General features: G+C 44.0%; 1 protein-coding gene across 2 annotated transcripts in view; it reads left to right on the top strand.

Moving 5' to 3' along the window:
• LOC137357182 (disintegrin and metalloproteinase domain-containing protein 9-like) overlaps positions 1-23209 on the top strand; it is a 131257-nt gene that overhangs the window by 90688 nt on the left and 17360 nt on the right. For both annotated transcript variants that reach the window (XM_068023312.1, XM_068023310.1), the window contains exons 16-18: positions 7166-7349; positions 8777-8857; positions 19142-19247. In XM_068023312.1, coding sequence (XP_067879413.1) covers positions 7166-7349; positions 8777-8857; positions 19142-19247 — 371 coding nt within the window. The remainder of the gene's footprint in view (positions 1-7165; positions 7350-8776; positions 8858-19141; positions 19248-23209) is intronic.

The raw sequence follows: 23209 nt of genomic DNA, 5'->3' as shown, positions 1-23209 counted from the left end.
GCATCCTTCGTCTCTCCTCATCCTCCATGTCTGAAGGCCTGGGGCTCAAGGTCGAGGACTTGTTGGGGGAGAAGGATTTGGCCTCATGAAGGTACATGTCCATTTTGGCTTGTTGTGATGCTGGTGCAGAAGTCAAGGTGCGGCATAGTTGTGCCATTGCTGATTTTCCAGACTGCACCGTTTGATGCTGGCCAGAGTCTGCGAGCAGGTTCCAGTTTTGGAGATTTCCCCTTGGCAATGCCCCCCACTGCCAGCCTTTGCTTCTCAGTGCTTGCAACATCAATCTCTTCTCTGAGTCGCTGGAGTGCGACAAAGCACTGCCTGTTGCCAAAGCACTTTCACCGTCTGTGGTTGGATCCTCATTCTCTTGGTTTGGCATCTTTGAAAAGGAGCTCATACTCTCTGTACCATAACTAACTGGAAGGACTGTGACTCAGTGTGGGTCTGTTCTGTTGGAATGGGTGCCTTGGTGAGCTCGTGATGGTTATGATGTTGATGTCCTTACATGCTGGTAGTCCTGCCACCGCTGCTCCACTCATATCTATCAGGTAGAATGTTTGTGGTTTCCATGCTGACTTGCCATATCTGCATTGCATTGTTAGTGTGCCACTTCAAAGGATGGGTGACCCATTATATGCAGATAACTTTGCAGTTGTCGGTTGTATCATTGATTTCTAATGACTTGGTACATAGTGTCATGCAGACCCCCACCTGCCAAGAATGAAGCATATTAATTTTGTAATATGAACATTCATTTTAAACTGTTGCTGGAGTGAAGAAAGGACTTGTTTAAAAAAATCACCAGACACTTGGCTGGAGAAACATTTGCATACAAACAGACAGTGCTTGGAGAGACAAAGGACTATTCCCTGGTCGACCTAACCCAAAATGGACTGTGATCACCAGACATTGAATTTGAGGAAGTTCACTTTCCAGGGTGACTGCTAAGATGGCAGAATCCACAAACAGAGTGGTCAGACCAGCTAGTCACATGACTAACCTGCTGGGAAACCTCGGGTTTTTTGATTTGTGCCACAGAGAAAGGCAGAAGGCTGTTGAAACTGAAGCTGGAGCAAGGAAGCCTCTCTCCACCTCTCTCTGTCTGTCTCTCCCTCCCTCCTCTCTCTCTCTCTCCCTCTCTCACCTTCTCCCAAGCCACTGGACCCACGGAAGACATGCAAACCTCGAGAGAAAAGACTCCGACCTCGAAACAAGTTGAAACGTGCACCAGGCCCCAACAAATTGCAAGTCTGACCGGCAAACCAAGACTTGACAGGAAACTCAAAGAACAGTAAAATAGAAACCCATCTATTGCCTCAAACTGTTCCTTTTCATTCTTTTCTATGTTTCGGTCTCTATCTGCATGTGTGTTTATTGCGCTCGCGTGGTCGTGTCACATATTCGTAGTCATTACTAGATTAGAACTTAAGATTAATAAACCTAAGAAAACCTGTCTGAATTGATTCCTTTGCCTTACCATTGGAAAGCGGTGAACAAGGATTCCCTAAGGAGGAGCTAAAACACTTTATAAAAAAAAAAAATTAAACCCCGTTAGGGTCAAACCAGGCAAAGGCTGAGAGGGAACCCCTAGACCACTCTCACCTGGTTGTAACAATATCCTTCAGGATTCTGACTGGTAGGATATTTTCACTAGTGCCGGTATTCATCTTAACCCTGAGTGTATGTTTGCCAGCTTTCTTTGGGCACATGATGTTAATTGTGGCGAACGCTTCCAGTTGTTTGACTTCATCAACATGATGTGTCAGGTTTACAATGTGCAATGCTTGCTCGTCTTCTGGCTGAGAATTACTTTGCTCTGAGTCTTATCTCGGGTCTGTTTTGCTGTGTACTTTGTGTATCGGCTTGCGTTTACGCAGGTCTCTGGAGCTTTCCTTTCTGGTGTTGCCCTGTTGCTGTGCAGTCATTTGTTTGCTTGTGTCCTACTGTGACTTCTGGCTGTGTCTTTGGAGCCAGATGTCTTGCATAAGCGGGCCCAGCGTCCTTTTGCACCGCACACCTTGCCTTGCCTTGTCTTGAAATGCAGGACAACTCCGCGGTGAGTGGGACAGACCACACTTAACACACACCTTGCTTGCTCTTTTTCGACCTGGTTATTGTGCCGATAGTGTTGCCTGCGCTTAGTGCTTGCAGATGCTGTTGTCCAGCTACAATGGCTTCCTATTTACTGCCATCTTCCAGCTGTGCATCAATGCTGTGACCTTTTTTCCTCGGTCTTTCTGAAACACTTCAATGAGCATTGATACAATCACCAGCTACATTATTTGGTCCGACAACTCAGTTTCTGATCGCATTTGTTGCCCTTACTACGACATCTGCTGACAAACTGATCTATTGATTCCTGTGGCTATTGCCTGTCGGACTTCAATTGCAAGCAGTGAGTTTGAAAATTCATTCTTAATTGGAGGTAATCATCTCGCACGTTCCATATCTTTGCGCGATCTTTCTGGTCCTCTTCAGATAAGCCAGAGGTATTAATTCTGTGTAATCCTTCATTTCCAACTGCTATTGGTATTTTCACAGCCTGTTTTTCTAGTTCTACAATTACTTGGTCTGTCATTACTGCAGCCTGTTGTTCTGAGCTCTGTCTTCTACAGCTGGAGGTGAGTTCTTTTTCTCTTGCCACTCTTGGGCAAGTACTTCTGTTGAACTTTCTTTCCAGTGGCTGTTGGAAGGGTAGTTTTTACAGCTGTTTGACCTCTGGTTTTCCATCTTTGACTTTGTCTTCTCACAACAGCTGCCATCATGTAATGAGTTCTTTATGTTGTCTGATGCAACATAAATGAGATGTGGGGAGTCCAGTTGTTTGAAGATCTCAAACTGGTTTTACAGCTAAACTATTAAATTCAGTACAAACCCGACAATTAACAGACAGACTATTAACAGAACCTTCCTCTACGTCCTGGTACTTGGCTTATTAGCATACTAAGATCGTAAAGGGATAGCACTCTTAAAGGCAATCATACAACAATGTCCAATTCCCATACGCTACAGTATGGATTCCGTTGCCCAGTGACTGCCCAGTCTAACTGAGTTCAGAAGTAAGTCGGGTTTTATTTTCGGTTGTACAAGTCACCTGCTCGGATGCAACAGTAATAAATTGCAAAATGCAGGTAGTGTTAAGAAGAACACACTTCAAGTATGCTGTTTGGGGCACATGGGTAACTGGAAGATCTAGAAGGGAGTACAGACTAGGTAAAGTTTGGGAACCTCTGTTCTTAGCCAATAATAGAGTGTTATTTGAACCTAGATTTTAAAAACAGAGTGATATATTTTTCTTGATATTGTTTGTCAGCAAAATCAAAGCCTATGGAATAAAAGGGACAGTGGAAGCATGGATGAGAAGTTGGCTGAGTGACAGGGAGCAGAGTCGTGGAGAACAGTTTTTTGGACGTGAGGGAAGTATACAGTGGGGTTCCCCAGAGGCTGGTACTAAGGTCACTGCTTTTCTTGATTATTTATTAATGACCTAGACTATGGTGTGCAGGGTATAATTTTAAAATTTTTAGATGACACAAAACTTGGGAGTATTGTGAACTGTGGGGAGTATAGTGATAGACTTCAAAGGGACATATACTGGTGGAATGGACGGACATGTGCAGATGAAATCTAATGCAGAGAAGTGTGATGTGGTGCATTTTGGTAGGAAGAGTGAGGAGAACCAATATAAAGCAAAGGGTACAAACCTAAAAGGGGTACAAGACCTGGGAATGTATATGGCAAAATCTTTGAAGGTGGCAGGGCAAGTTGAGAAAGTGGTTAACATGGCATACTTGCTCCTGGGCTTTATAAATAGAAGCATAGGGTACAAAAGCAAGGAAGTTATGGCGAACCTTTATAAAACACTAGTTTGGCCTCAGCTGGAATATTGTGTCCAATTCTGGGCATCACAATTGAGGAAGGTTGTGCAGCCATTAAGAGAGGGTACAGAAAAGATTCATGACAATGGTTCTAGGGATGAGGGACTTCAGTTGAATGGATAGTTGGAGAAGCTAGGGCTTTAGAGAAGAGAAGGTTAAGGCGAGATTTTAGAGAAGTGCTCAAAATCATGAGGGGTCTGGACAGAATAGATGGGGAGAAACTGTTCCCACTAGCGGAAGAATTGAGAACCAAAGATCACCTATTTTAAGGTCAATGGCAAAAGAACAAAGGCGACGTGAGGAAAAACTTTCCTATGCAGAGAGTGGTTTGGATATGGAATGCATTACTTGAGAGTGTTGGTGGAGACAGATTCAATTGTGGTTTTCAAAAGGGAACTGGATAATTATCTCAAGAGGAAAATTTGCAGGGCTGCAGAGGAGTGGGGCTCGCTGAGTTGCTCTTGCAGAGAGACAGCATAGACAGGAAAGGCTGATGGGCCTCCTTCTGTGCTGTAGCCATTCTATAGTCCTTTGATAGTGAACAAACATGTTAATGTTGAGGCCCAAGAGCCATGGTGTTGGGTGAGAGCAAATGATCAATGAGGATATGACCAGGATTTTCTTGTTGTAAAATTTAACACATGACAGAGTAGCCTGCTGAAATTTAGTGATGGTGAAATTGGACATGGGCAGAGACACAACAGAGGCGTTATCACATTGTGAGCCCGATAAACACCCCATCTGACATGCACTTCCGCTGACTTCAATAAATATTGTACGTGTAGTATAATGATCGGAAAAGTGATTTGGCTTGCTTTGTATCCCCGCCCTTGTCTAATTTCACCCCCGAGTAACTCGTCGTTTGAGGCATAAAGTAAAGGGAGTGAGCAGGAGTATGCGTGCTGAGCAGATGGCTCATTGAGTGAAAATAACAGCAGAGACATGGTGGGCCCAAAGCCTGTTGCTGTTGTGTAATATTCTCTGCTTCTAACTGCTTTGAAAGCAAAAGACTTGCATTTATGCAGTGCCTTTCAAACCACAAAGTGCTTTACAGTCAATGAAGTGTAGCAACTGTTGTAATGTAGGAAACATGGCAGGCAATTTTACACAGAGCAAGCTCCCACAAACAGCAATGAGATATTGATCAGATAATCTGTTTTTGTGATATTGATTGAGGGATTATATTAGCTGAGGCACCTGGGATAACTCCCTGCTCTTCTTCAAATGCCATGGGATCTTTTACATCCACCTGAGAGGACAGATGGGGCCTCAGTTTAAAGTCTTATCTGAGACATTGCACCTTTGACAATGCAGCACTCCCTTAAAACTACAGTGTTTGTGCTCAAGTCCCAGAGTGGGTCTTGAACCTTTAACCTCCTGACTCGGGGCTGAAAGTGCGACCAATTGAGCCACAGCTGACCCCCTTTAACATGGAATATTGTGTGAATGTATGTTTTTTAGTTGGGGGGAGACACTTTTTTCATGTTAATACACTGGAAGGTCCAATAATTTGAAAATAAATTCATGTTTCTGGTTCAGTTTAAAGTCATTTCCACTTTAACGGCATTTTGTTAACTGTAGTTGCCATAATGCTTTATTATATTCTGGTGAAATTAAAGTGCTGTTTAAAGTCCCATCCTCCCCCTTGAAATTATTCTTAACATTCCAGGCCAACTGACTCCTAAACCATATCAATGCATAATTTCTGTTAGTCAATTCAAGTAATGTGAATTTCAATCCTCTTATTTGAAGCACAAAATTAAACCCCGAGACCAAGCAGCTAATAGCAAACTTGGAAGAGAAAAACCTACCACTGAGTAAAGAATAATCAATAATAATTAAACAATAATCAGGGAAAAAAATAAACAGGCACTTGAAGAGTTAATTAAGGAGAGCCAGCACAGATATGTGAAAGGCATATCATGCTTGACTAATCTAATTGAATTTTTAGATGAAGTAACAGAGAAGGTTGATGAAGGGAATGGATGCTGCCTGTTTGGATTTTAAGAAAATATTTGGCATGTTGCACATAAATGCTGATTACCAAAATTGAGGCTCATGGAGTAAGAGGGTCAATGTCAGCTTGGATAAAAAATTGGTTTAAGGACATAAAACAGCGAGTCGTAATAAATGGTTGTTTTTCAGACTGCAGGATGGTAGACAGTGGTGTTCCCCAAGGGTCAGTGATTGGACCACTGCTTTTTTTGATATATATAAATGACTTGGATGTTGGAATACAGAATCAAATTTCAACATTTGCTGATGATACCAAACTTGAAGGTGTGGCAAAGAGTGAGGATGATACCAATCGACTGCAACAGGACATAGATAGGCTCGCAGAATGGACAGACAAGTGGCAGATGGAATTTAATACAGAGAAGTGTGAGGTGATGCATTTTAGCAGAAGGGTTAGGGAGAGGCAATACAGACTTAATGGCACAGTTCTAAAGAGTGTGCAGGGACTGAGGAACCTGGGGCTTCATGTGCGTAGATTTCTGAAGGTGGCAAAACATAGTGAGAGAGTAGTTAGCAAAGCATATGGGATCTTCGACTTTATAAATAGAGGTGTTGAGTACAAAGGCAGACAAGTTATGCTGAACCTTTGATAAAGCTCTGGTTAGGATACAGTTAAGGTATTGCATCTAATTCTGGTCACCACACTTTTGGAAGAATTTTAAGATCCTTGTGAGGGTGCAGAGGAGATTTACCAGAATGGTTCCAGGGATGAGGGATTTTTGCTACAAGGTTAGGAGCTGCGGTTCTTCAACTTGGGACAGAGGAAGATTGAGGAGAGATTTGATAGAGGTGTACAAGATTTTGACAGGTTTAGGCAAGGTGTACAAAGAAAAGCTATTCCCATTAGTTGATCGTACAAGGAGTAGGGGACACAGATTTAAGGTTTTGGCAAGAGATGCAAGGGGGAATGTGAGAAAGAACCTTTTTACACATCGAGTGGCAATGACTTGCAACTTGTTGCCTAAGAGGGTGATGCAAGCGGAGATGATCAAGATTTCAAAAGGAAATTGGATGAGCACTTGAAGGAAATAAACTTGCAGGGCTCTGGGGAGAAAGCAGGGTGATGGGTCTGATTGGTTTGCTTCACAGAAAGCTGGCATGGGCTTGATGGGCTAAATGGTTTCCTTCTATGCCATAATGACTCTATGAAACACTTCATGAACATTATGTCGCAGTAACTGTTGTTTCTGGTTTCTCTACCATGCTTTACACAAAAGTCCTACTCTGTTATCCAGTAATGTCTCTAATTATATTGTGTTTTTATTTACTAGAAATTCCATGTGTGGGAAGCTGCAATGTGAGAACGTAAATGCCGCACCTGTTTTTGGGATCCAACCTTCGATCATCCAGACGCCGATTGGTGGGACTACATGCTGGGGGGTTGACTTCCGGTTGGGATCAGATGTCCCAGATCCTGGCATGGTAAACCCAGGGACCCGATGTGACACTGGCAAGGTATAATAAGAGAGTTCCTGCCAGAAGTGCTTTTTGGCATTATGGGATCATTTGACATTCACTGGGTTCTTCTATGTTGTGCAGTACAGTAGTGTGCAGCTGGAGACTTCTGTAATTGTATCTCATGAAATGGACAAGAAAGGCTGCTGAGAGTGCAAAAAGGCCCCAATTGCAAGCAGAGAGGTAACACGAGAAAAACTAACAGCCTTCAAATAGGTAAAAGGCCCTTGGTGGTGGTTGACTTGATGTTTTAACATCTGTAAGATGTAGAGTTCCAGTAAGCTTAAAGTGCTGAATGAACAGCACATTTGTACTTGCTGCATGTAGCCTCGTACATATCCAAAGACCCAAGACACTTCAAGTTTACTGCTTGGATTGGAGTTGATAAGTGATCTAATGAAAACGTGCGATCTTGCAGTGAGCTGACGACTGTTGTGTGCATTCACTGTCTTCCACCCTGCAACAGAATGGCAGAAGCTATTTAATTTCCATGGATCCAAGCTCCATTTCATGGACCCATGAAAAGTTGGGTCATGGGCAGGCTTGGTGGTGTTGGTGAGAGTGCTTTGGTCCTTTTAATGTTATCAACAATATACGACATTGCCAGAGTTAAACATCAGCAACTGAACTCGTTGCACACCTTGATTCATCTCTGTGTCTCAAATCACTTGCTGGTAACCTAGTATTGAGCTTGTGTTTATGGATACATTGTACAACAGAAGTACTCATAAGGTGAAGCCTGATAGGAGAATGCATTGATACTGCCTTGATAAATCAACACAAACTGAGTTGCAGCAGCTGTGTTTTTGTGTTCAAAGATGCCAGTACAGAACTTAATGCAATGAACCCCATGCCCTCAAAATTGCTCGGGAGACAGATGCCTGCTGTACCTGCAAATTGGAATTATACAATCTAGCAAGTGCATAAAGGAGACATCCATTCTGTAGAACTTAGACTTAGGAAAGCATTACCAAAAGCATTCAATCTAAAGTTCGGGTTCCCAGCCTTCTGAGTGTTTATAAAGATATCCAGGGCTCCTTAAATCAGAAGTTTCCATACGTCTTAAGATTTCTTAATTTTAGAGAGCTTTTTTCACTTAATGTCACATAATATCAGTTTCTATATTTTTTTTACAACAATAGAACTGTTTTCTTTTGGCTGGCTTATACTGTATTTCAACACAAATGTTGAAAACCACTAGCGTAGAGAACTTGAATGTAGGTCTAAAGCTAAATGTTAAACCTCTAACTTGAAGAAATAGTCCAGTTTTACCTGAGTGGCGATTAATATTCCACCAAATGACAGACATCCCTACATTACTCTCATACATAACAATTCAGCTTTTCCCAAAGTAATAAATCCAAGACAAGTAAAGACCAAGGTGGGTTGCATTCTAGGCTATTTACCATTATTTTAATTTGTTTTAGATCTGCATGGATTTCAAATGTGTGGATGCCTCTATCCTAAATTACGACTGTGATGTACAGATGAAATGCAACAGCCACGGTGTAAGTAAGAGCTCCTGTGTAAAGTAGTAATTATAATTAAGCATGGATATGTATGTTTCAATAATGTCATAGGAGTAGTAGAGGACTGTATCGTTAGGAGGATAGATACTGTTCTCCGCAGCTGAGAGTGGAGTCCCAAAGGCTGTTTTGCCCACTGGTGTAAGGGTTAAGGGCATCCAATTGGGACTGGAGAGGAATTCTGAGTGGAAGTAGTGGGGAAGGATCCAGTTGTTATGGTCCAAGTAGGAATCAACGACATAGGTAGCACTAAGAAAGAGGTTCTGCTCAGGGAATATGAGCAGCTAGGAGCTAAATTAAAAAGCAGAGCCATAAAGGTAATAATCTCTGGATTACTACCTGAGCCACAAGCAATTTGGCATAGAGTCAGTAAGATCAGAGAGCTGAATGCGTGGCTTAGATATTGGTGTGGGAGAAATGGGTGCGATTCATGGGGCACTGACACCAATACTGGGGAAAGAGGGGGCTGGACCAGTGGGATGGTTTTCACTTGAACTGCACTGGGATCATTGTCCTCGCGAATTATATAGAGAAGGCTTTAAACTAAATCGTGGGGGAGAGGGTTCATGTAAGGGGAGGTTTAGAATGTTACAGAGGCATTTACAGCAAAGAAGGAGTCCATTCAGCCCATCGAGTCCATGCTGGCTCTCCCGAGAACCATCCAATCAGTCCCATTCCCCCCACTCAATCCCCAAGGACTGCAAGTTCATTTCCTTCAAGCGGGCATCCAATTTCCTTTGGAAATCATTGATTGTCTCTGCTTACACCACCCTTGTGGGCAGCAATTTTCCAGGTCATTACCACTTTCTGCATAAAAGGCCCTTCCTCACTTTCCCTCTGCATCTCTTGCCCAAAACCTTCAATCTGTTTCCCCTAGCCCTTGTACCATCAGTGAATGGGAATAGTTTTTCCTTGTCTAAGTCTGTCATAATCTTGTCCACCTCTATCAAATCTCCCCTCAATCTACTTTTCTCCAGGGAGAACAAACCCAGCCTTGCAACGAATGAAAAAGGACAATGCAACAGTTTAGGGTAGTGATACAGGTGATAACCAGTGTGACAGAAAGGGACAGAGTGTACAAGCGTAAGTGTGCACCAGAAAATGGGGTCGGACAAGGGAAAAATGCATGCAGCATTCGTAACAAGATGGCTGAATTGATAGCCCAAATAGGTATGATATAGCTATTACAGAGACATTGGGCTGAATTTTATGGGCCCCCTCACGATGGGAACGGAGGCAGGGATCCCATAAAATTCCATTGGAAGGCAGGAGGCAGAGTGCCCGTTGCCTTCCCAACACTTTCCATTTTAGTCCTGGTTGGGGAAGGCCAAGGATGGTCTTCCTGCCCCAGGCCAATTGAGGCCCTTAAGTGGCCAATTGTATTTATTTACGTTTACGACACTAGTTTCAGACCCAAGTTTCTCACAAAAAAACTGAATGTGAAATTCTATCATGTTATAATCACTCTTGACGAGAGGATCTTTCACTCGGATATCTTTAATTAATCATGTTTCATTACACATTACCAGGTATAGCCTGTTCCCTGGTTGGTTTCAGAACATATTGTTCGAAGAAACAATCCACCTCAATTTAATGAAGGGCGGAGGTGCCCACCGCCACAGGGCGACACTGCCAGGTAAAAGCTGGCGGCAGTCGAGGGGGGGGTCCCCTCTTTTTGGGTGCAATTCAGAGCCCCTGCAGGGCCCCACCACCAGCGATCACCACCCTTACTAACCTCACCACAACCCTCCCCCCACCCCCCCCAACCACAACTCTGCCATCGGGGCTTGACTGAATGGCCAAGGCGATCCCAGCACTCACCTCAACTGGGGTCTTGGCCGTTCTTCAGTAATGCAGGGCCTCCTGCAGCACTGGCAGTTTTCAGTGCTCCCAGTGGCACTACTGGCCTTCTGATTGGCTGGCAGTTCTTGGAGGCAGGCGCTCATCCCTTAAAGGGACTGAGTTTCCAATAGCCCGCTGTTGAATAGCATTGGGGGTTCAACAGAGGGCTGAGGCGGGGTCTCCCCCCACTCTGGCCCACCACTGGGACCCCTGTGTCTGTCACAAAATTCAGCCTGTGATTGCAGAGTAACCAAGGCTGGGAACTGAATATGCAAGGATATTTGACATTTTGGAAGGATAGTAAGAAAGGAAGTTAAGAAAGGATGAGATCAGTACAGTAGTGAGAAATAATCTTGTCTTGGAAGGTCAAGACATAGAATCAGTTTGGGTGGAGTTAAGAAATACCAAGGGAAAAAAGACATTGGTGGGAGTAGTTTATAGGCCAGTAATAGTAGCCACACTGTAGAATAGAGTAGAATTGGGGCTTGTACAAAAGGTATTGCAAGAATCGTGGGTGATTTTAATCTTCATATCAATTGGACAAATCAAACTGGCAAAGGTCGGATGAGTTCATCGTGTATTCAGGACTGTTTCTTAGAACAATATGTTCTGGAACCAACCAGGGAACAGGCTAGACATGGTAATGTGTGACAGGACAGGATGAATTCAAGATCTTTTAGTGAAGGATTCTCTAGACAAGAGTGATCCTAACCTGATAGAATTTCGCATTCAGTTTTAGAGTGAGAAACTTGGGTCTGAAACTAGTGTCTTAAATGTAAATAAATACAATTACAAAGGTATGAAGAGAGAGTTGGCTACAGTGGACTACAAAAATGGATCAAGAGGTAACACGGTAGATAAGCAGTGGCAGATATTTAAGGAGATATTTCATAACTCAACAAAGATATGTACTATTGAGAAATAAAAGATTTTACAAGAAGGATGCACCATCTGTGGTTAACTAAGGAAGTTAAGGATGGTATCAAATTGAAAGAAAAGGCATACAAAGCTGCGAAGATTTGTGGTAGGCCAGAAGATTGGGAAAATTTTAGAAACCAGCGAAGGATGAAAAAAAATTGAGGCAGAAATTAGAATATAAGAGTAAACTAGTAATCATGTAAAAACAAGAGCTTCTGCAAGTGTATAAAAAGGAAGAGAATAGCTCAAGTAAATGTTGGTGCCTTCGTGGATGAGACTGGGGAATTAATAATGGGAAAGAACGAAATAGCAGAGACCTTGAACAGATATTTTGTAACTGTCTTCATGGAAGAAAACACAAAATAAATCTCCTAGAATAGTAGAAAATCAACGGGCAAAAGCAAGAGAGGAACTTAAAACAAGCACCATCACGAGAGAAGAAGTATGACGAAAACTAATGGGACTAAAGGCTGACAAGTCCCCTGAACCTGATGGCCTGCATCTTAGGGTCTTAAAAGAGGTGGCCACATAGATAGTTGATCCATTGGTTGTAATCTTTAAAAAAATTCCCTAGATTCTGGAAAGGTCCCAGCAAATTGGGAAACCACAAATACAACACCTGTATTCAAGAAAGGAGGGAGACAGAAAGCAGGAAACTCTTGGCCACTTAGCCCAACATCTGTCATTGGGCAAATGCTGGAATCCATTATTAAGGAAGTAGTAGCAGGACATTTAGAAAATCATAATACAATCAAGCAGAGTCAACATGGTTTTATGAAAGGAAAATTGTTTTTGACTAATTTATTTGCATTCTTTGAGGATGTATTAAGCAGGGTGAACAACAGGGAAACCAGTAGATGCAGTGTCTTGGGTTTCCAAAAGGCATTCGATAAGGTACTGCATAAAAGGTTACTGCACAAGATGAGCGTTCATGGTGCTGGGGTAATATATTAGCATGGATAGCGGATTGGCTAACAGGAAAAAGAGTTGGGATAAATGGGTCATTTTCAAGTTGGTAAACTGTAACTAGTGGGGTGCCCAGGGATCAGTGCTGGGGCCTCAACTATTGCTCATGATTGTCTAACGATTTGCTGACTATACAAAGATAGGTAGGAAAGCAAGTTGTGAAGAGGACACAAAGGCCGGGATTTTACCCTTAGCGGACGGGAGCCATCCACCGACTGAAAAGTTGGTGGCGAACCCGCTTCCACCTGTCCTGGGGATCCGACCGGCCTTTGCTTGTTCTAAGGTGGGACTTCCACCCGTTGAGGCAGGAGGTCCTGCTTAATAGAGTTGCCGGCCAATCAGCGGGCAGGCAGCTCTTAGTCCCAGCAGTGCCGCTGGGAGTGGTGACCACTGCTGGGACTGCAGCCCAGCCTTAAGAAGATGATCTCGGGGAGCCCCGGAACCAAGGTATGTTTTTGTTGCCTCGCCGGGGATAATCGGTTTGGCCCCGGCGAGGCAAGGGTGGTTGATTGGGGGGATGGGGGGGAGCAGAGTGTTGGGGGAGGTTGGGACAGCGGCGGCAGCCCTCCATCAGGCGCAGGGCACCTGATCATGAGGGGCCTTCCCAGGCCGTCAGAGAGCCACCTGCTTTTGTCCGGCAGCTTTTCTTGGGCCTGGGACGCCCGCCTGCCACGGGTAAAATCTCTGTAGCGGCAGGTAGTGGCCGTTAAGGGCCTCCTGAGCCTCCTGCTCTATTTTATGTCCCCCTGCCACCTTCCCGCTCTTTTAGGGGCGTAAAATTCAGCCCAAAGAGTCTGCAAAGGCGTGTAGATAGGTTAAGTGAGTGGGCAAAAATTTGGCAGATGGAGTATAATGTGGGCTAATGTATGGTTGTCCACTTTGGGAAGAATAAAAATGCAGGTTGTTATTTCAATGGATAGAGACTGCTGAATGCTACGGTACAGAGGGATCTGGGTGACCTCCTACATGAATCAAAAAAAGTTGGCGTGCAGATAAGGCAAGTAATTAGGAAGGCAAATGGAGTGTTGGCCTTTACTGCAAAGGTAATGGAGTATAAAAGGAAAGTCTTGCTACAACTGTACAGGGTGTTGGTGAGACCATAACTAGAGTACTGTGTACAATTTTGGTCTCTTTATTTAGGTAGGGATATACTGGCGTTGGAGGCAGTTCAGAGAAGTTTCACTAGGTTGATTCCTGGAATGAAGGGGTTACCTTATGAGAAATGTTTTAGTAGCTTGGGCCTACACTCATCGGAGTTTAGAAGAATGAGAGGTTGATGTTATTGAAACAGACAAGATTCTGAACAGGTTAGTTGTTGAGACGATGTTTCCCCTCATGGGGGAATCAGAACTAGGGGACAGGCTCAAGGGGCTAAATGGCCTACCCTTGTTCCTATTTCTTATGTTCTCATAACTGCTATTTGAGTTTTCCTCTGTTGAAAGTTGAGCTGAATTTTATATCTTATAATTTTGTTCTTTTCTGAACTTTATTTTTGCCAAGTGAAACAGTGATTTAGTTGCACTTCTTTCAATTTAGTATACTGTATTCGCTGGGGGACTTTAATGTCAGGGTTGGGGCCGACCATGGCTCATGGCCCTCCTGCCTTGGGTGCTATGGCATTGGAAGGATGAATGAGAATGGACAGAGACTGCTTGAGTTGTGAACCTATCACAACCTCTGCATCACCAACTCATTCTTTCATACTAAACCCTGTCACCAGGTTTCTTGGAGGCACCCAAGATCACATCGTTGGCACCAGCTGGACCTCATCGTCACAAGGCGAGCCTCTTTGAACAGCGTTCAAATCGCATGCAGCTTCCACAGTGTGGACTGCGACACCGACCACTCCCTGGTGTGCAGCAAGGTTAGACTCAAACCAAAGAAGCTGCAGCAGTCCACAGCTGTTGCATAAGTTTCTAAACTCACTTGGAAAAAGCCTTTCTAAACACTCTACAGGGGTTGCAGAAACCAAGTGGGCCCACATCAGAGGCACCATCTATGACTCAGCAATGACCAACGATGGCAAACGTGTGAAGCAGAATGCAGACTGGTTTCGATCTCACTTTGAAGAGCTGGAACCTGTCATAGCCACGAAGCGCATTTCACTGTTGAACTGCAAGAAAGCCCCCAGCAATTTAACATCCGCAGCACTTAAAGCAGCCAGAAGCACTGCACAAAGAAAAGCCAGGCGCTGCGCAAACGACTACTGGCAACACCTATGCAGTCATATTCAGCTGGCCTCAGACACCAGAAACATCAGAGGAATGTATGATGGCATGAAGAGAGCTCTTGGGCCAACCATCAAGAAGATCGCCCCCCTCAAATCTAAATCAGGGGACATAATCACTGACCAACGCAAACAAATGGACCGCTGGGTGGATCACTACCTAGAACTGTACTCCAGGGAAAATGTTGTCACTGAGACTGCCCTCAGTGCAGCCCAGTCTCTGCCAGTCATGGATGAGCTGGATGAACAGCCAACAAAATCGGAACTCAGCGATGCCATTGATTCTCTAGCCACTGGAAAAGCCCCTGGGAAGGACGACATTACCCCTGAAATAATGAAGAGTGCCAAGCCTGCTGTACTTTCAGCACTCTACGAACTGCTTTGCCTGTGCTGGGACGAGGGAGCAGTACCACAGGACATGAGCAATGCCAATATCATCACCCTCTATAAAAACAAAGGTGACCGCGGTGCCTGCAACAACTACCGTGGAATCTCCCTGCTCAGCATAGTGGGGAAAGTGTTCGCTCTAAACAGACTCCGGAAGCTGGTTGAGCGTGTCTACCCTGAGGCACAGTGTGGCTTTCGAGCAGAGAGATCCACCATTGACATGCTGTTCTTCCTTCTCCAGCTACAGAAGAAATGCCACAAACAACAGATGCCCTTCTCCGTTACTTTGATCTCACCAAAATCTTTGACCTCGTCAGCAGAAGTGGTTTCTTCAGACTACTAGAAAAGATCGGATGTCAACCAAAGCTACTAAGTATCATCACCTCATTCGATGACGATATGAAAGGCACAATTCAGCATCGTGGCACCTCATCAGACCCCTTTCCTATCCTGAGTGGTGCGAAACAGGGCTGTGTTCTCCCACCTACACTGTTTGGGATCTTCTCCCTGCTGCTCTCACATGCGTTCAAGTCTTCAGAAGAAAGAATTTTCCTCCACACAAGATCAGATTGTAGGTTGTTCAACCTTGCCCGTCTAAGAACGAAGACCAAGGTACGGAAAGTCCTCATCAGGGAACTCCTCTTTGCTGACGATGCTGCATTAACATCCCACACAGAAGAGTGTCTGCAGAGACTCATTGACAGGATTGCGGCCGCCTGCAACGAATTTGGCCTGACCATCAGCCTCCAGAAAACGAACATCATGGGACAGGACGTCCGAAATGCTGCATCCATCAATATCGGCAACCACGCTCTGGAAGTGGTTCAAGAGTTCACCTACCTAGGCTCAACTATCACCAGTAACCTGTCTCTCGATGCAGAAATCAACAAGCGCATGGGAAATGCTTCCACTGCTATGTCCAGACTGGCCAAGAGGATGTGGGAAAATGGCGCACTGACACGGAACACAAAAGTCCGAGTGTATCAAGCCTGTGTCCTCAGTACCTTGCTCTATGGCAGCGAGGCCTGGACAACGTATGTCAGCCAAGAGTGATGTCTCAATTCATTCCATATTCGCTGCCTCCGGAGAATCCTTGGCTTCAGGTGGCAAGGCCATATCTCCAACACAGAAGCCCTCAAGGCATATACACCTGACTGAGCCAGCGGCGCTTGAGATGGCTTGGCCATGTGAGCCACATGGAAGATGGCAGGATCCCCAAGGACACATTGTACAGCGAGCTCATCACTGGTAACAGACCCACTGGCCGTCCATGTCTCCGCTTTAAAGATGTCTGCAAACGCGTCATGAAGTCCTGTGACATTGATCACAAGTTGTGGGAGTCAGTTGCCAGTGATCGCCAGAGCTGGCGGACAGCCATAAAGACGGGGCTTAGCAGTTGGCTGGAAAAAAGACAGAAGCACAAGGGGAGAGCCAACTGTGTAACAGCCCCGACAACCAATTTTATCTGCAGCACCTGTGGAAGAGTCTGTCACTCTAGTATTAGCCTTTGTCGCCACTCCAGGCGCTGCTTCACAAACCACTGACCTCCTCCAGGCGCTTACCCATTGTCTCTCGAGACAAGGAGGCCAAAGAGAGAGAGAAGAGAATTCGCTGCTCATGATTCGGTCCCTTCTACACGGGAACACCAAATGCAAATCGAGTGGTGCTTAGCAGAACACCCACATTCAGTCCTCAAGCGTAACCCCAAGTTTCCGGTTGCCTGTTATTTTGTTTCTTCACCTTGCTCCCACTCTTCCCACTCTTACCCCTCTCAGTCCTCTGCCTTCTACACTATTCCAATGAAGCACAACGTAAGCTTGAGGAACAGAACCTCATCTTTTGATGAGGCATTTCTGGACTCAACATTGAGTTCAACAATTTCAGATCATAACCTCTGCTCTCTTTTTTGTTTTCGGAAAACATTGGTTAATGATTCTGCTTTCCCATTTACACCTCGTCTACATCTCTTGTTGCTTCACTTTTCTCAGTACCATCTCCTTTTGTCTTGCCTTATCATCCTAACACCGACCTTCCCTTTTGTTCTTTCCCCCTACCCCTTTCCCTACCTCTGTACTTGCTTAAAACCTGTAACATCTCTTTCTTCAGTTCTGAAGAGAGGTCAATGTTAAGTTTCTCTATTCAGAAATACTACCAGATCTGCTGAGAATTTCCAGCATTTTCTGTTTATATTTTTATATTTAAGGTGCTCCTTTGTCCAGAATGAACAATTGTTGAACCAATACCTATATTTTGAACAAACAGTGCTCCAGACTTCTTGAAGCTAAACTTCTGTATGCACTGCTTCCTTTACCTCTGTTTTAAATTAATTATGTTTTCCATCTGTGTGGAATTCTTGGAATGAAATGAAATCTTGGAATGAAATGAAATCTACATGAGCAAATGATCCTAAGTTTCACAAAGGTAGCAGAATTAACTTTGAATGTTTACAGGTAGTTGCAGATGAATTACTACAAGATTAATTTACAACTTAGCGATTGCTCATTGATTATGAAAAATGGTTTAATTTTTTTAAGTTATGTTTCCCCCATTTTGGTCAGATTACACAGAATATATAGGACTGTAACGGATTGCTACTACAAGCACAAAGTACTGCAGTTGCTGGAAATCTGAAATAAAAACAGAAAAATGCTGGAAATCTTCATGTCTGGCAGCATCTATGGGGAGACAAACAGAGTTAAGGGCTGGAATTGAATGCCCCCCTCCCCCACCCAACTTCCCAGGAGTGGGTTAGGAAGCTGGAGCGTGTAAAATCAGGTCAGAGGTGGGAGGTGTCGTGCCCATTGTCTACCTGTCCCCACTTCAATTTTACCAGTGGCAGAGGATGTGGCAAAAGGCCTGCTTGCCCATAGGCCAATTGAAGCCCTGAAGTGGCCAATTAATTGCCACTTTAAGGGCCTCTTCTCATTGCCGTATGGGCGCTTCCACACCTGAGGAAGCTGCCTCGTATACATGATGGCCTCCTTGCGGTTTGTGGAGGTCCTCCCTGATTGGGCAACCTGTACCTCATGGAGGACTGCCTCCCTAAGCAGCACCACACCCTCCACACACCCCACTGAAACAACATCCCTGCCCTACACTCCGACCCCACCACCCTCTTTTTGGGGCATCGCTAATTGACCCTGGCGAGGTCCGACCCCCACTTACCTTTTTGGATGCCCTCTGATTGACCGGCAAGTCTTCCTGCCTCAGAGGGGCGGAAGTCCCGATTGAAGCCATTTAAGGACCTGAGTTTTGCAAAATAACAATGTAGCTTTCAGGCCAGGCTGAGGTCGGCTCACACCTGGCTTTCCAGCCAGTAGGCAGGGCCACTGCCTCACCATTAAATTCTGGCCACAGTTTCAGGTCGATGACCCTTTCACATTCATGAAATTGTGTATAAGCACTCCATTTCATGGGTGCATTTTCCTGTCTGCCCTTTTAATTTCAAGGAGATGGGTTTAAAGCCATCTTAAACCTCCCCTTTCTGATGCCAGTAGTGAGATGTGTGAATGTTTTCAATCCGGTTCCCAATTGATAGGAATTCATGGCATAAAATTGACCAAGCTGTACGCAATCAACAAACTTGCTTTGTTTTCCTTGGGAAAGATAATGGGGAATAGAGAGGAAATTTTCCTACAATGATAAATTTGGTTAACTAATTTATTGGAATAATAGCAGTCTGAAAATGGTTAATCTAACACCACTCACTGGATGCTAAATTAAATCGATCCAGTCACTAACGTAGCGTAAAACACTAGGATTAACATCAATTCACAAATCTGTGGATGGACTTTTGACAGAATAATTTATTTTTCTTATATAACATATCTTAGTTTTAGGTAGTCTGTATGTTATTCATTAATGATCTTGCATTCTTTCTATGTACATATTAATCAATTTGACCCGAGTTGAATGTTGGTTTTCAGGTGTGTAACAGTAATAAGAACTGCCATTGCGACAGAGGCTGGGCACCTCCAGATTGTGCAAACGCTGGTTATGGAGGAAGCATTGACAGTGGACCAACCTATGATGGTAAGTGATAACTACTTTGTAACCAGATTTATTTTTGAAACACCGAGCTGAGGCTCAAAATGGTTGTGTTTGGGACATTATTATCACGACTTAATGGTCTGCTTGATGGGTACCTACTCCATGAGCTTAAACATCCACTACTGGCCTACAGTAATGTAATGAGTTCTTTTATGTTGTCTGATGCAACATAAATGAGATGCATGGAGTCCAGTTGGTTGAAGATCTCAAACAGGATTATTACAATTTATTACAGTTTATGACTATTATATACAGTACAGAGCTAATTATTTGCAGAACCTTCCTCTTGGTGTTCCAGTTGCAGAGTGACTGTGGCTCAGTCACATGACTGTGTCTTAGCACTTAGCTCATTAGCATACTAAGATCTTAAAGGGACATCACTCTTAAAGGCAATCATACAACATCCCCCTTCTTTCCAAAAATAAGTCTTGAAGGCTAATAGTAAAAAAACACATAAAATTAGATGACATCAAAATTATTTACGTAGGCATAAAGATTATGAACTTTACACATGCAGAGGCTTAATAATCCACATATTGTTTCGGTGATTTGACAACTCTTCCAGATCTGGTTATGGTATAACCTTCTGGGGATGTCATCCTTGGCTGTTTTGGGTTTGCAGGCATGTTGTCACTGTTTTGGTGTTGTCCTGTTCTTCTGTCACATCCTCATTATCGGAATGCTTTTTTTTGAGTGCACTGTGCGCAATTCGGGTATTGCACACTTCTTTTATTTGGCAACGGTTCCTTATCAACACTGCTCCGCTAGGTTTTGTAATCTCGTAGGACCCAGATTTTGGATACCTCTGCGGTTCTCTTTGTGAGGTATTTGACCCTGACCTTTTGTCCTACATGCAGCTGAGGTAGTTTCGCCCCTGCCTGTCGGTCATGCATCATCTTTATTCTTCCCTCTTTTTTGAGCAGTGTCTCTTGCATCTCTGAGAATTTGGACAGACGGTGGCTTAGCAGTGTTGTCTGCAAGATATATTCCCATTCAGTAGTGTTTAGTATTTACAACCATGAACTGCAAAGTTAATGTGCGAGCACTTGTAATAAAGAGGCTGATTAATCTTTATTCCCTCTCCTCATGATCTCTACTAGTGACAGTAAGCCGATATCCATAGGTGTAGCTCTGAGGTGGAGCATGGCAACACAAAAGTCTTGTTTCATTGTCCTATACTTCAGGCAAAATGACTTGACTGTGCGAACCATTCGCTCGGCAAGATAATTAGATCTAGGGGAATGTGGTTGGGACATCACATGGTTTACGCCCCATTTGGCGCACATATCCCTGAAAGGTTTGCCCATATGCTGTGGCCCATTGTCCGATTGTCAGCTGCAACGAATAGACTGAATATGGCACTCAATGTGTCTGCGACGACCACGCTTGAAGTGTCTTCTACCTGTCTGAGAACTGGAAATTTGGAGAAATAATCAGTGACTAAGATAAAGTCGTCTCCATTAATGGAAAACTGGTTAGTGGCGATTTTGGACCAAGGGACTGACAGAATCTCCATCGGGTGTAGAGGTCCTTTGCATTGCTGTGGCAGGTGGCTCTGGCATGCCTCGCACATCCTCAGTCATCTTTTGGTGAAATTGTGACACGATGTCTTCTCGGAGAGCTCTGGGCACAATCACTTGTTTTCCTTGAAGGTGACGCCTCTCGAGATAACCAGTTCATCTCTGCCAGGCCAAAAGCATCTGAGGTTTTATGGCACCTCTTTCACCATGTCAGGCCAGCTTTCTATGATGGCTCTCCACAGTGCCATCAGTTGTGGGTCATTTGCTGTTTCTGATTATAGTTGGTTACATTTGTGCTGACCAAAATGCAACAAATCGATTTTGAGCACATCTTCCACATCGATATCCATGCTGTTCACTTGTAGATCCTGTCGATCAACTTCATTCTTGCTCAAGTTTGGCAATCTGCTGAGCGAATCTGAGGTGACCATTTTCCTATCTGGTTTGTAGCAGACATCAAAGTCGTACTGCTGTAGTCGAGGTGGTGTGCTTGTCAATGATTTGCACCAGATCATCTCCAGTGGTTTATGGTCACTTTCCACCATGAACTGCTTGCCGAACAGGTAGCTGTGGAACCTTGTGATCCCAAACACCAGAGCAAGTGTTGCACGCTGTCTGTTTGAGTAATTGGACTGTGATGAGGATAAATATTTGGACCAAAAGCAGTTGGTTTGCCATCCTGTAGAATGCACACTCCTAGCCTTTTCTGTGAAGCGTTGACTTCCAGGATTGTCTTCTTCCTTGGGTCGTAGTACTGCAGGGTACAGGTTTCTGCTGACAATACTTGTTTGACAGACTCAAACACATGCTGATGGTCCTATTTAAGAGCTCTTTCTTTAAGAGCTCTCTCAGTGATGATGCTTTCTCAGAAAAATTTGGGATGTATGGTGCCAAAAATTTGAAAAATCCAAGACATCTCTGGAGGTCTTCCTTGTCTTGTGGGGTAGGCATATGCCTTTGATCTTCGTCTTTGCCTGGATCAGGACAGATTCCGCAATCTGAATAGATGGAGCCAAAGAAATTGATCTGACTTGCATTCACCTGATACTTCTTGCTGTTAAAAATGAGCCCTTCGCAACAAGCTGCTGCCATCACTGAATGGAGATTTTGATCATGATGATCCTTAGTTTTGTCCATTGTCATTGGCAATGCATATGCAGCCAGGCATGTTTTTTATAATACAGTCCATATGCTGCTGAAACAGATCTTGACTGACAGATAAGTCGAAGAGTAGTCTCTGGAAGCAGTATCTTCCAGACGGTGTCCTGAAGGTGGTGACTTCCTGAGATTCCTTCGCTAGATGTAGCTATATGTACTGACCAATATCCATGTTTAGCATCCAACTTGGAGAAGAATTTGCCTCCTATGAACTTGGGATTCAATTTCTCTAATGTCGGAATCTTGTGGAGCATCTCTTTCGGGAGAGGTTTAGATCCCTTGGATCCAGACACAGCCTGATTGTTCCATCCTAACTCGCACTTGATCTTTTCTTGTATGTGCATGCTGCACTTTCTGGGGGGTTGATTGACGGAATTACATGTTCTTGGAGGGGCAGTACTGCGTCGCCCTTGAGGTCTCCTATGGGTCGAACATTTGTTAAAGGTCGTAGTTACAAGAGTTTTGATTTTGTATTGAAAGCTTAGAATCCTGTGTGTTTTTAAAAACTGAGGAAAGGATTTTTTTCTCTGTAGACATTAATTGCTTAAACTTGGGTTTGAACTGAGTGAAATACATATACGGCAAGGCACCTGTTTACAGAACAACTCAGCAGGAGAATGACAGGTCAGATTTATGATTGTCATGTGATTTGATGGTTGAAGTTCGTTTCACTTTTGGATTGTGAAAAGACCAGTGAGATGGATAAGGATCAGGCAGTTTGAAATGTGGCTGTGACCTGTCTGGAGAGAGAAAAGAGATCCGGGAAAAAAAAAAGAGTTAGTCCTCTCTGTAAAGGAAGGCTGCTTTTCAGAGAAGATACCTCTGTATGTCAGAGTAGCAGATTCCTGTTGCCTTTAGTCTTTGAAGAATCCCTGCCTCAAGAGTGGTTCGTGTTTCGTCCTGTGTTTGGGAAATCCTGGAACCTGCGAAAGTTTTATTGCTGTGTTGTTGCTGTGAGTCCTAAGCAGACCGGTTGCTGCACCCCTGCTGAAAGACCTGTGTGACGCCTGCTGCAGACAAATTGCCTTGAACGCTGACCCATCACAAACTGTTCATCATCCTCGCCTGAAGAGTTTGAGTGGCAGCTGACTATTTGACTCTGGTACTCCTCATCATACCAAAAACATCCTACCAGAACTTGATGAACTCAATCATTTTATTTTTCCCTTTTTATTCCTAAGAAACAGTTGTAAACAAAAAAAATAATTCTTTCCCCCTGGTTAACTGGTTTTTGAATGTATGTATGTGTGCATGAGGGCTAGTAAG

This window comes from Heterodontus francisci, chromosome 47 (genome assembly GCF_036365525.1).
Source record: "Heterodontus francisci isolate sHetFra1 chromosome 47, sHetFra1.hap1, whole genome shotgun sequence".
NCBI lineage: Eukaryota > Metazoa > Chordata > Chondrichthyes > Heterodontiformes > Heterodontidae > Heterodontus > Heterodontus francisci.
The sequence above is the reverse complement of the archived record's forward strand: the minus strand, read 5'-3'. Positions and strand labels throughout refer to the sequence as shown.